The 13,492-nt window shown below is 42.3% G+C and overlaps 1 protein-coding gene across 6 annotated transcripts in view; it reads left to right on the forward strand.

The window, feature by feature from the left end:
- The window catches only part of LOC126351268 (histone demethylase UTY), a 310,863-nt gene that overhangs the window by 227,676 nt on the left and 69,695 nt on the right, over positions 1-13,492 (forward strand). For all 6 annotated transcript variants that reach the window (XM_050002588.1, XM_050002589.1, XM_050002590.1 and 3 more), the window contains 4 exons: positions 10,501-10,676; positions 10,772-10,900; positions 11,937-12,162; positions 12,242-12,342. In XM_050002588.1, the coding sequence (XP_049858545.1) occupies positions 10,501-10,676; positions 10,772-10,900; positions 11,937-12,162; positions 12,242-12,342 (632 nt within the window). The remainder of the gene's footprint in view (positions 1-10,500; positions 10,677-10,771; positions 10,901-11,936; positions 12,163-12,241; positions 12,343-13,492) is intronic.

Consider the following 13,492-nt stretch of genomic DNA (forward strand, 5'->3'; position numbering starts at 1 on the left):
TTGAAAAGTTTAGTTCTGGATTAATTCGTGTCTTTCTGTGGTTAACTTGTAAGTTTTTGGCGCGGAATCGGAGCAGAGACACTATTTAGCCGACTGTAACAGGCTGTATGCACTCCTTTCCAGTTACTAACGAAACTGTGTTACGGTGAGCCGATTCAAAGGAAGACTTAAAGCGAGAATGGAAACCTGAACGCTTTCGTCGTTCTCCAACGGGAGAGGACTCGTTTGCGAATATCTATATTCGCGCTCTACAGTCTGAAAGAGAACTAGCGGAATTCTGGTGGAGGGTTTAGTGAGCCATACGTTTGTCTTCCCTGATTCTACGGAGTTCGTGTCCGGCCGAAAGCCTTACCGGAAAACGTGTGTGTGAAACGTAACACGAGAGTTATCAATATCAGCTTCGCGGCTGTACATATCAGCTGGTGGGTGTTTGTTGAACCACGGAGGTCTCAAAGGCACTAACGGCAGAGTAAGTGAACAATCGGGAGATTAACTGCGTGCACCTGCAGCGCAGCCTTTGTGTTGGCGCTGGCGTGCCTCGAACTATGGCTGAGCGTACTCGCTAAGCCACAGAACCGGTCGCATGTCGAGGGCAGTGTACCCCGCGGCCGCGCAGAAGCCGCCACGCCAGTTTCGGCGGGGGGCGCCCACAGGGTGGGGCAGTCTCGTTCCCAATCAGCTGTTGCCCACGAGTGACGCGGAAGTGATAATGAAGTGAAGCAAAGGATGATAGGCAGCATGTTGTGGTTGTCTTCAGTCCAGGAACTGGTTTGATGCAGCTCTCCAGAGTAGTGAAATTCCTGGCGACGTTATCCTGTTCGGTAGTGCACGCTCAACGATCGGAATGGGTACTACACCCCGCAACAGAATTACAGTACCACTGTTTCGAAACCAGGTAATTGCCTCCCATTCGGCACATAATTTGAAATTTGACTCAAAAATGCCTGCAACCCTCCTCTGTAACGCTGCAAAAGCATGGCGCCCTGCGACGTTAACCTCGGTTTCAGCGACGCTCCAAATGCGAAAAAAAGGCCACAGATCAGAAGTCCATGTGAGCTTTGAAGTGAGTTAATGATGTCTCATTGAAAGCAAATTTCAGTAAATTCTTGCCGAACGCCATCTAGACGTGTTACACGATGGGAAGGTAGTCACATTCCATCTTACCCATATTTCACCCCTTCTTTTGTCGCCTCTGCGATGAAGGTAGTACCACGACATCCGGCATTGATATAACGCGGTTTTGTCACGGGTAGTTAACGGGGACATTTCAGACACACTGCAGCTCAGAATCGACACGAAAAGGCTTCAGATGGTGGCAAAAAGGGCGTCAATGAAACTAAACAGTTTGCAGTGCGATGAACAACAGGATGACATTCTTGACAACGTTCGACAACTGCTGCCACTGCCTGGGTGTTTCAACCCTATTTTAAGGACATCGTTGGGATGCAACCGCGTTGAACGTGATCTCTAGGGCGACCGCAATTTTTGTTCGTGTATGAAGGGTGGAGACACTAGGGACCGTTCGAAAACGTTCTATAAAAAATCGAACGTTATGCGAAGCAGCGAACGGGTTTTGTGCTGTTTCGCACCCTCCTGTGGCGCGATTGGGAGGGGGGGGCGTTGCTACATTATCATGTGTTTGAATAAAACGGCAAAGGACCTATCTAAGACCCCGCAGTTTGGCAACAGCCTCGGTGTTACCCACGCGCCTTTATTGAGCACGTTCAAAATGTACCTGCCGGAAACTTCGATATCGATTTAGTCTCGCAGCTGCTCTAACACCTGAAGGTGGGCAAGCCGCACCTAACAGGTGTCGAAGGGTTTGCCTAACTCTCAGTGCTAAATGAGGATAAAAAAATAACTAAACTTTTGTTTTAAATTTTATAAAATATTCATTTTTAGATGCATCAAAACAAAAACTTATAAATATCTTGCTATAAAAAGTGTGAGGTGCTCAAAGTGAGCCATGCAACGTGCAAGAATTGCATAGTGGCTTAGAACAAATTATCTAAATAGGCAGCTTGCACTTAGAATGCAAGTGTACAGCTTTTGCTTTGTTATTCGAACATAATGAACATCTTTCTCTTATTTCTCTCCAATTTATGGCCGCTTTGCTCATTTTCTGGTGCTGCTAGCTGAAGTTTTAGAGCCCTTGAAAGCCCGTCTGAATTGTGCGGGGAAGACTTCGGTTATTTGTATCAAATGGGTGAATATGGTTTGATCGTGAAGTGATACAAGTAAATCAATGATATTATGGCTGGTGACACGAGCGTTTCAGTCGTATTTTTTTAGTAAAAATATTTCATGGAATTTGTCTCTTCATTCCCGCCAGCTTCAGCGTGCTGAATCTCTTTGCAGTCAAATAATTCGGAGTAAATTACGCTGAGGTGTTGAATTTTCACCAATTTCGTCTTAATGGCTGATTCATTCTTCAACCATTGCTGTAATATGCCGTGTCGATTTCCAGCAACTATTTAGATTTTCTATTACAAATACCTCAATTAAAACAGTAAATCTGAAGAAATAACAGAAATAAATCATATTCCTGTAGTGGTAGTCCGTACTGCTCGAAGGTGCCTAGGAGGCAGTGGCGGGGGGGGGGGGGGGGGGGGGGCGAGCGGTAAGTGTTTTACACACGAACATGGATCCACTGGTCTCACGACTATAGTTAATGTAAGAGCCACAAGAAAATCGATCTGCCTGAACAACCACAGAGGCAACTGTTTCTAGTCTCTTGGCAAATTGATCCACACACCAGTGATAATTTTTTTTTTTAAACCGTATTTTCACTAAAACGGTATTTGTAGTGCAGAATACTTCTTGCAACATTTCCGTCAAGATTGCGCATACCACTATGGTGCATATAAAATGTTTTCTTTGAATACTTTGTACGTTTTTTATTAATAATAAAACCATTCAAGCGTCAAAACGCCAAATGTTGTTTATTTGCATAATTGAGGTGAACAAATATTGAATGTAATTGTCACAGGATCTTTAAACATCTGGGCTGAATACCATTACATATTCTTTATCAAAACTGCAGAATTTGCTAGCTGAACAAAAGCTGTTTTTTAAAAAAATTCTCTATTGTATAGATGAGTTCCTTGTACTAGCTAGACAATCCAGTTGTTTGCTTTCTGCTACTATGCTTTCACAAACCTCTCAGCAGTAACATGATCCTATTCTATGGAAATAATTCCAGTAAACTTATATCGTTTGAATGACTGGACCATTTTAAGTTTTACAGTTCGTTTATGATGCTCTTTTCAGTGAGATAACTCTTAGATACTCTTCATTTTCATTTCATTACAAGAATTATAAACACTAACGATTATTGCTGTCTTGCCTAAAATTGGAGCTATAATTTAAAAGCGTGCTTTTCGTCATTGGAATACTAAGAAGAATATCCTTTGACCACGTACTCCCCACGAAAGAGAGAAAAAATCTGAAGCTAATTTAGGAGATCACAGCAAACCTATATGGTATGAAGAATGGGTATGTAAGGACAAGATTTAATTGATGGGACATTTTTAACCGGAAAATCGCGAACGAGACTATCTAAAGATGAAGCTAAGCATGTCACAGCCATGGACAAAGGAAAGGACAAAAAGCTCACATCATAAGAACGAACAACATAGGGGCAAGGATAATGTAACTTGCTTGAAAACCAAACTATACCTCTCCTGGAAAGAGCTCCAGTGCGAAAAAATTGAAGGTAGGGGCATGGGATTGTTCAATGGAATTTGCAGATGGTTGTATCGTTCAAACTCTGGGCCAAGATCTATTTGCGGAGGAAAAAAAAAGTGCCTTAGACGTTTACAAAGGGGCGCCAGAGGCGCCACGGGTAAGGAGCTGTGCTGTGCACGTCCGGCAGGTGTGCGTATGGCGGGCGTCGCACGTGTCCGGGTGGGCGCAGCTGCCCACCACCCGCCACCTGCATCGGTATCACCATCCACCTGCGAGACGAGAAGACCGCGTCTCTGCACCGGCGGCCGGCAGCTGCTTCCGCAACAGGTCGAGAGCAGCACGCAGCTCCTTCCGGCAGTCGCGGCCCAACTCCCGCGCACTACACTTCCCGAGTTAGCTAGCACGCGTCACAGCGTCCCGTCCGTCAGGGAAGTACCCACACCCGGCGTCACAAGTGTGTGCGTCAGACGCCGACGCAGAGCTTCGTCACAGTACCGTGTCAGCGTTGTGCGGGAGCAGTCGGACTGCGCTGGTACCTCTTGCGAAGTTTCTTGTGGAGTTCTGAGGGTGAGTTCTGCCACTGGTATGAAAACGCTATAATATCTAGCTTAAGGACATTAATATGTAAAAGACGACAGGTTGTTAGGGGTCTAGTTCCATGACAGTGACGACGACATGCAGAAATTCGAATGAAAGTGGTTGATCTGAAATACCGGTTCAATTTCAGGTTCGAGTTCTGGCCCTGGATTCCTTTGCGATTGCCACTTCACGGAGCTGAACGTGTGCGTCGATCACATGTTTTCCTTTCGTAAACTCGATCTTAGTCAGTACCGTACGTCTCCTGCGTATTTTAAAGAGTGAAGTCGGTTGGTATCGTTCATCTCTCACGATACACGCTTACCAATAGTGTGCACAGATACAGTACATGTTTTCTTGGTTGTAATAAAAATGATATTTTTTCATTGATTGCGTAGCTGCTTATAGATAGTAGGAGAGCTCGGAACCAACCTACAGGCAGGTTTCCTCTAACTCTTGATTCCACCTAAACAATTCGATAAACCTGTTAGGTTGGCTGTAGGTTGGCACACCATTGTTATCGATCTCTTTTGATTCATTGTACAAGACCAGTAAGTTGTACGAGGATGACTTATGAAAACATTCTTTTGTTTTTAATTTAGAGGAATTATCTGCAGTGAATTACAGAAACCGCGAACGACTCAAATGTGTGTGCCTAGGCGAGGATTTGAAGTCCGTTCCAAGGTCCCAACCAGTGAACCTTTGTGCAGATAGATACAGGACTGTTCGACCAGCAATTTTGAAATTCTGTCTGTGTATTTTACACCCGTCTTGCTAAGTTTTCGAACTTCAGTAATACCTAACACATTATACAAAAATATGTTATGACCTCGATTCAGCAGCCACTTGGGTCAGCCGCGCGGTATAGGGCGCCTTCCCACGGTTCGCGCGGCTCCCCCCGTCGGAGGTTCGAGTCCTCCGTCGGGCATGTGTGTGTGTTTGTGTGTGTGTTTTGTTCTTAGCGTAAGTTCGATTAAGTTGTGTGTAAGCCTACGGACCGGTGGCCTCAGCAGTTTGGTCCCATAGGAACTTACCACCACCACCTCCTCCTCCTCCTCCTTTTCCATGACAGGGTAGTGACGTTTAAACAGGCTGTTTGTAAACGTTTTGCAATGCTTCTCGGCCGGTAAGAAAGTTTACCGCACAGTTACAACGGTAGTAAGCATGTAACTCATCATGTGTAAGCCATTCGTGAAAGTTCATTAACTAACAAATAGAGTGATTTCCGCGGCTGAGGTCGCTTGGCGCTCGACCCCGGGGTAAGCCTGTTCGAATCCTGGTGGTGGATAAAATTTTCAATTCCAGTACTTGGCCGCGGGAGGGGGAGGGAGGTGGTGACGTAAAGTTCCTGATTACCAAACTTTGTGCCATTGTTATAGTTTAAATACCAAACCTCTCTGCAGTGAGGGTATGTGACACTGTTGATGGTTAGCCGTCCGTCGGACGGGTACGTTAAGCCTAGCGGGCGCCTGGGTGCTATTCCTGAGGATCTGGTTATGAACCGGCACCGGGTTTCACCCTCTACCTTCTATCCATATATCACCATCATACAACGCAAATATTACACCACACACACACACACACACACACACACACACACACACACACACACACACACAAACGCGCGCGCGCGCGCGCGGATGATGGGAGCGGCTATAAATACGAAATACATTTGCAGTCGCTGCCATCAGCCACCGCGCGGGCACACTGACAAGCCAAAGAAACTGGTACTCCTGCCTAATATCGCGTAGAGCCCCGCAATTCGTAGAAGTGCTGCAACACTACGAGACATGGACTCTACTAATGTCTGAAGGCGGCGGCGGCTCCTCGTTGTCACGTCGCCTGTAACTGAGCGATTTACTTGCTTTGACCTGCAGCTGTGCAATCTTCTTATTACGTTTGTTTTGTGTGCGGGACGGTTATCACATTGTTACCGCTGATAGTTGGTGACAATCGTGATGACTCACTGGGATCTGTGAGCCCGCGACGGTAAACGCTACGCCTTTTTATAAGGCAATTAAGGATAGTCGCTTTGTCGCTTTTGGATAACAGTAATACTTAGAAAGATAACGTAGATATCAAATTCTGTATGAGCCTAGTTAGATCTGTAAATGAGGTCCATTGCGCAGATGATGAATGTTCGTTGTGTTGTTTGCAACTACGTGTAGTGAAGTCTTATTAGTAAACTGCTTGTTAGTGTAGCAGGTGAATTGTGGTCACCGTTATTATTGTTATGCGGGGTGCTGATGTTTAAAGTCAACGTTACAATTTTGTAAGTTTCTTTAGAAACCGAAAATCATAAATTATCATAGAGATATTCTATAGGAGTCGTTCATGGAAGCTTAGCGACGAATGAAATGTGCGTCGCTACAACAGTAGTTCACAATTATGTTAGCGACGACTTTTCTCCAAAGTGTCCCAACCAGATTCCTGTCCTGTCTTTCTGATTAGGGTTATTGTGGTTTCAGTTAATTACTTTAGCAGGCTCAAGTAGGTGTATCACAGGAACAAGTGCTTCATCTATAATGACCGCAAGTCGACGTTACCTTAAATCGACGTATTGTCTGCTATGTTTTGTCTCTCGCTGTTCGGCCAATGTTTGTTTAGTGATTTCTGTGATGTTTCGCCAACACGACTGACTGGCGTTGTCGCAGATTTACCCTCCCTTTCAGACTTCCCGCCACCAGCAATGCAGGGCGAATTTTTGATACCGTCTCAGTCGTGGTGGCGAAACGTCACAAAAGCCATTAAACAAATATCGGTCGAAGATACCGAGACAGAACCCGCAGACAATACGTCAACAAATGGCCACATGGGGCGTCAACACTTTTGTGTTCAGCTCTCACACCCACGATCTGCTTTATGTTCCAGTATCTAAGTCTGACCCTGTTATTCTTTCCTTTCCCTGAGAAGATCTATAGCAGTTAAAAAATAGTTCTCATGTACTTCTAATCACAAAACTTCATTTTTATATTCGACTAAATTACAGTTTTCTCAGGAAAAGTGTCACGTAAACCGTTAATTCCATTTCCTGTCCCCCCCCCCCCCTCTCTCTCTCTCTCTCTCTCTCTCTCTTCCCCCTTGGAAGTTAACATCACTCACGTACTTAAGCACACAGATGACGGGAGTGGTTTCTCCAAAGGCGGAATAATTTATGATTACTTTCGAATGATGTACATGACATTCCAGTGGCAGACAACCCGTAAAATGAAGCCCTGTGTAGCCAAGACAGCGGAGTTTTAAATACTTTCTTGTTTCACAGCACTGTGAAAACTTGTGACACATAGTGTGCACAGACGACGATGAGAGTATTCTCTGTGTGTTAATTATTTCTGCATAGGGAAAATACTTACATTTCATGAAAATACAAGTTACAAAGGGCCAATCGTCGACCGGGAATCTATAGGCACAGTAGGAAGTTTTACGCAAAGGTTGAAGGTAATATTTATGAAAGTTGATTGTACGGATTTGTGTAGTTAGATCGGTAACTACCAGATCCCAAGAAACTTTATAAAAATAAACACTATTATTAACAGTAAGAATTATGAGGAGGTAGTATCAAGAAGACTGTCCCTAACAACAAACAATCCTGTTGGCAGAACATCCAAAACTGAGCATTATAGCAGAGGTTGGAAATACCGCTTCAGTTGTAAATTGCTGTATTTTCACACGACCGGTTTCAAACTGTTATAAGCCCATCCTCAGGTGTCGCAGCTGTGCTGTGGTCCCCGAGCTCGTAGGCAGCACACCGCGCCTGGTACATTCGGCGCTCGGGGACCACAGCACAGCTACGACACCTGAGGATGGATGGGTCGTGTGGAAATAAAGTAATTTGCAACTGAAGCGGTATTTTCAACCTCTGTTGTTCGTAACAAGTGATAATACCTGAAGCTGATTTAGACGACATACGATGATAACTCTTCAAAATCGAATGAAGTTCTTTCAAGCAGGGTGAAAACATCGACGGAACGTGAATCTCTAATTTTTCTTCCATTTTTATTCCTTTAAATGATTAACTAAAAAAGTGTTTCCTACTACTAATAGGCTACGCTTGGTTTTAAATAGTTGTACCCACGCCTGCAATGCCGGCCGGTATGGCCGCGTGGTTCTAGGCGCTTCAGTCTGGAACCGCGTGACCGCTACGGTCGCAGGTTCGAATCCTGCCTCGGGCTTGGATGTGTGTGATGTCCATAGGCTAGTTAGGTTTAAGTAGTTCTAACTTCTAGGGGACTGATGGCCTCAGATGTTAAGTCCAACAGTGCTCGGAGCCATTTGAACCACGCCTGCAATATAAATATCTGTAGCAAATTTTGTTGGAAGTACAATTAATGTATGCCCTCTGTAACGAGACAAGCTTCGTCCAGTGTCAGTTGATAATGTATTTGCGATATGGTTTCCGTCAGATTATGCGGATCCTGACTCACAAGAACAACACAGCAAGTGCCATAACCCGATTTCCCAGAAACCTCGCTCGTTGGAGGAAGGGGTCAAAACAAGCGAGCACACCTCTTAAATGTAGATATTCGACCGTTTCTGAGAAAACAAAGACCGAAGTTTTCAAGGTACTTCATATGACCCCTCGCGTGAGGAAGATTCAACCGAGGCGGTCGCTACTTCACGCTTTTGCGCCCCATGTTCGAAACCCTATTATTATTATTTTTATTTTTCGTTTGTCTACCCATATTCGTAGAAGATTATTCCACGACTGTTTTCCAATGTATATTGAAATAATGTTGCCCTTATTCGTCTATAAATTGTTAAGTCGGGTAAAAGAATTAACAAAAAGGAAAAAATAAATAAATGAATGAGAAATTGATTTGAAGTTATGTTCCGTGAAATTACTCTAATATATCTTGATTCATAATCAATCGCAATCGTCAGTTTTCGGTAAAGTGATGAATTGGCGCGAGATTATTACCAATGCTCAAATGGCTCTGAGCACTATGGGACTCAACTGTTGTGGTCATCAGTCCCCTAGAACTTAGAACTACTTAAACCTGACTAACCTAAGGACATCACACACATTCATGCCCGAGGCAGGATTCGAACCTGCGACCGTAGCAGCCGCACGGCTCCGGACTGCGCGCCTAGAGCCGCGAGACCACCGTGGCCTATTACCAATGCGTGAAGTCTTCAGCAGTGTTAATGACGTTCCTTTCCCGAGTAAGAATTGTACGAAGAAAAATGCCTCTGGCAAACCTGCCTTCGCACGATGTTCGTCGTTTTCGGAATTTCTATGTTTCGAATGTTTCTACGATCGGTATCATCCCTGAGAATGCACCAAATCTTCCTGTAAAATAAACATAAGAATAAAATAACAGAATTATATAAGAATTGATATATGAATGAAATATAAGAATATGAGAATTTAAAAAGAGTGCAGTCTCCAGTATATTATACCCACATATATTACGTAATACATATGACACTTGTTGTGAAATACAGTTGTAATTTTACAGTGTAATAGACGCCCTTGTATCCCTTGACTTGACAACAAACATTCGGGTAGAAACCTTCTACAGACAAGAGTAGAGCAATGAAAAACAAAATAAATGAAGACAGTAATCGGCTTTCGAAAACAGGATGCTAAAGTGAGAGGCCGCGACACTAGTCACTGTGCCACTATGTCGGCTGAGATTAACGTGCGCTAAAAAGGCATCTAAACTAGGTCGAAAACTTTGTCAGTCGGTTTCTCAGATACGGTAGAGTATCTACGGATAAGCCGAGACACGAGTGTTCGCTTATTTTGACTCCTCTTCCACTGAGCGAAGTTTCTGGGAAATCGGGTTATGGCACTTTGCCGTGTTCTGCTCGTCAGTAGCAGCATATGATTGGAACCTGCAAGATAAATGACGGAGACACTTGTTGTAATAATATGTCATCTGTGTAGCAAATTTCTTTGCAAAGACCACAACGTTTTAGAGTCGCTATATCTATTGATTGGCACTGTTATTACGTTCCACTTTGCATGTTTTCATTACGTAGATATCTGGGTATTGAACAAAAAAAAAAAAAAAAAGCTCCCCGGTAGACCACCTACGAGTGTCCAAACAGGATGTTGGATTTTCCTAGGACGCCAAAGGGGAAACCGCCATGAGCTTTTCATTCATAGCAGAAAGTGTTACGCATCCAGTCTCCCCTCTCCTCCCCCTTCCCGACCAGCGGCGTGAGGCCATACATGACTCACTTGTAGGACTCCCATTCATTTTTTTATGAGCGCCGTGTGTTTTGTTTCAGGGCCGTCAAAGCCTTCCGACAAGTTCTTTACGTCGACCCAGGCTTCTCCCGCGCCAATGAAGTCCACCTCCGTTTGGGGTTGATGTTCAAAGTGAACAATGACTGGGAATCTGCCTTAAAACATTTACAGTTAGCTCTGATAGACGCCAGCCCTTGTACATTCTCCAAGTTAGAAAGTAAGTGCAGTGAAACAGTAAATGTAACTTCATAATAAGTGCAAATTGTGTTTGATTAAAATCAAATCTGTAAACCCCTCTTTCTTTTTCTACAGTTCGTTTTCATATTGCACATTTGTATGAAGTTCAAGGAAAGTACAAAAGTGCTAAAGAAAACTACGAGCAGCTGCTTCGTGAAAAAGATTTACCAACTCACTTGAAAGCTGACATATGCAGACAATTAGGTAACAATATAATTTCCATTTTCATAATACTGTCATTCATTGATGTTGTGAAGCATTGTTTTGTGTTTTGTATCCCTATACACAAACGGATGTTGAGAACCAGAAATCACCATTCCATAGTATAACATGAATGAAGAACAATCTAAAATAATGTAGTAAAGAAACTTCCACATCACCAGATTGAAAAAAATCTTTCTGAATAATGTATATGGTTTTTACTTGCCTTTAATAAAACCTCATATCAGTATGACTAGTTTTATAAAGAGAGGATGCATTCTGTTGCTATTTTTAAGCTATATGTAAACAAAAAAATTAAGTAATTAGACAGCATAAACATATGAACATGACTGAGTTGTTTGTCACTAAAATCCAGAACAATTGATTAAGAATTCAAAAAATGTAGTAGACTGACCCACTCAACCATTGAATGTTTCATGTGGAGACAGTTATTCAACACTTCAAAATAGCTATAAAATTCCATTTCTAGTAACTTACTACCATTGGTTTGAGGGATAGGTCATTATGTCTTTGAAAATCACTGATTAAATTTAATAATTGATCAGTTTATTTCACTCTTGGTACCATTAAGCAGCTTCAGTTGCATTTGTGACAAACCACATTTGTTTAACATTAATTGCTACCAATTTTTTTAAAAAATTGTTTTCAGTATACTCAGGTGAAGCCCCATTATGGGTGGGCAAAGGATAAATTTAATTAATTATCTAAGAAATTGGCAGCTCATAAACTTCTCCCATACTTCTCCAACTGACCAGTTTATCCATAAATAATAAAGTCGTTGAGATAATCTACTTTCTTTTCCCATCATAATTCTGAACATGTGTGATCAATCACATAATCAAGTATATGAAAGCATAAAAGTTGTTTCTTGTGGAATATACTTTGAATGCTGACCTTCAATGACTAATATCACATCATTGACTGCTGTTCTATAATATGCTGGAATGATATGTCATTCTCATTATCTGACTGGCCAGGCAAATTAATTTATGTTAATTATGTTATGTTCATTTTTCAGGTTGGATGTATCATTGTGTTGACTCCCTGGGAGATAAGAATCACCGTGAAAGTTTAGCTATACACTGCCTACAGAAGTCAATTGAAGCTGATCCTAAATCTGGACAATCCCTCTATCTTCTGGGACGCTGTTTTGCAAGCATTGGGAAAGTACATGATGCATTTATTGCATACCGTAATTCTGTTGAAAAATCTGAAGGCAATGCAGACACCTGGTGTTCAATAGGGTATTGATACCTGAAAAATATTTTGTTTTTGGTGTAGAGTTGTTTTGATAGCATCTTAAACATGTTTGTTCTATTTCAGTGTCCTTTACCAGCAGCAAAATCAGCCTATGGATGCCTTACAGGCATACATCTGTGCAGTCCAGCTTGATAAAAGCCACACAGCGGCATGGACTAACCTTGGTATGCAGAATTTGTTTCCTTTCCTTCTTCTATATTTATTAACTGATTGTATTCCTGTACTTCACTGCAAGGCTTTACAACTGTGCCTGTGAATACTGCTGTTGTTTTATTGGAATTGGCTGCTGCACTAATATGGGCTATTGTGTCACAAACAGGCCATAAGAAAAGAATTCCAGATAGCCATTTATGAAACAACTCATCCATTAAGACAGTATGTGACCTGTGTATCATAAATTATCTAATTTCCAAGTACAAGGCTCGTACAACCTTGAACAATTCATATTCCCCAGTGAAATTATGAACAAACAGCCAATACTTATCATGTAGTCAGCTTTTCTTGTTTTGATATTTTCTTTTGTGTAAAATATTTTTGTCTATCGGGCCAGATAAAAGACCTGTATTGTCAACTATATCTCAGTGCGGTGAGCAGTGAAGCTCATTTTTAATGCAAATTTCATAGTCAGTTTTACTACCATAAGGGGAGTACATCAAAACATACATTCCCAGGGGATGACAGTGGTATATAAGAGACATTGGCTGAAAAACAAAGAAAACTGCAGATAACTTTGCATTGTTTTTTAAAGAAAGATTATTAATTGCCCTGAGCCCACAGATAGAGTTCCACTAAAAATTCATCTAAAATGGTAATGAGTGACCGGTCGGCATGGCAGAAAATCCCATGAAGACCAAAGAGTGGAATAAAACTTTTTCTGAAAGGGTGAAAATAATTTGAGCATCAAGAAAAGTAAAGGAAAGCTTTGAAATGTCTCTTATGGTACATTATGTGGTTTAGGAGAGTGCAAATCTGATGAATAATAAGTGTTAATGAGGCTGCTTAATCCAAGTTAGAGATGTTGATCAACTAGAGCAGACATATTTTATGTAGGAGCAGAGATACCAGATATTGTGGAGCATACAGGGTGGTCAGAGTGAGAAAGGGGACTCCATGTCTCCCGCTTCTAAATGTACTTCTTATGCTGCCCCCACCCCACTCGGTGTCAGTGTGAGCATGAAAATGCCATGTTCCTATCTTTTTGCAGTCCTTTTCTTCTCTAGCTATTGATATTTCTTTCCTTCACTTCTCATTTCCCACCTCTTTTGAAGAGTAAGCTGCTGCATCTGTGATCAGGTGGGCAGCATATAGGAAAAT

The sequence above is a fragment of the Schistocerca gregaria genome, chromosome 1 (assembly GCF_023897955.1).
Source record: "Schistocerca gregaria isolate iqSchGreg1 chromosome 1, iqSchGreg1.2, whole genome shotgun sequence".
NCBI lineage: Eukaryota > Metazoa > Arthropoda > Insecta > Orthoptera > Acrididae > Schistocerca > Schistocerca gregaria.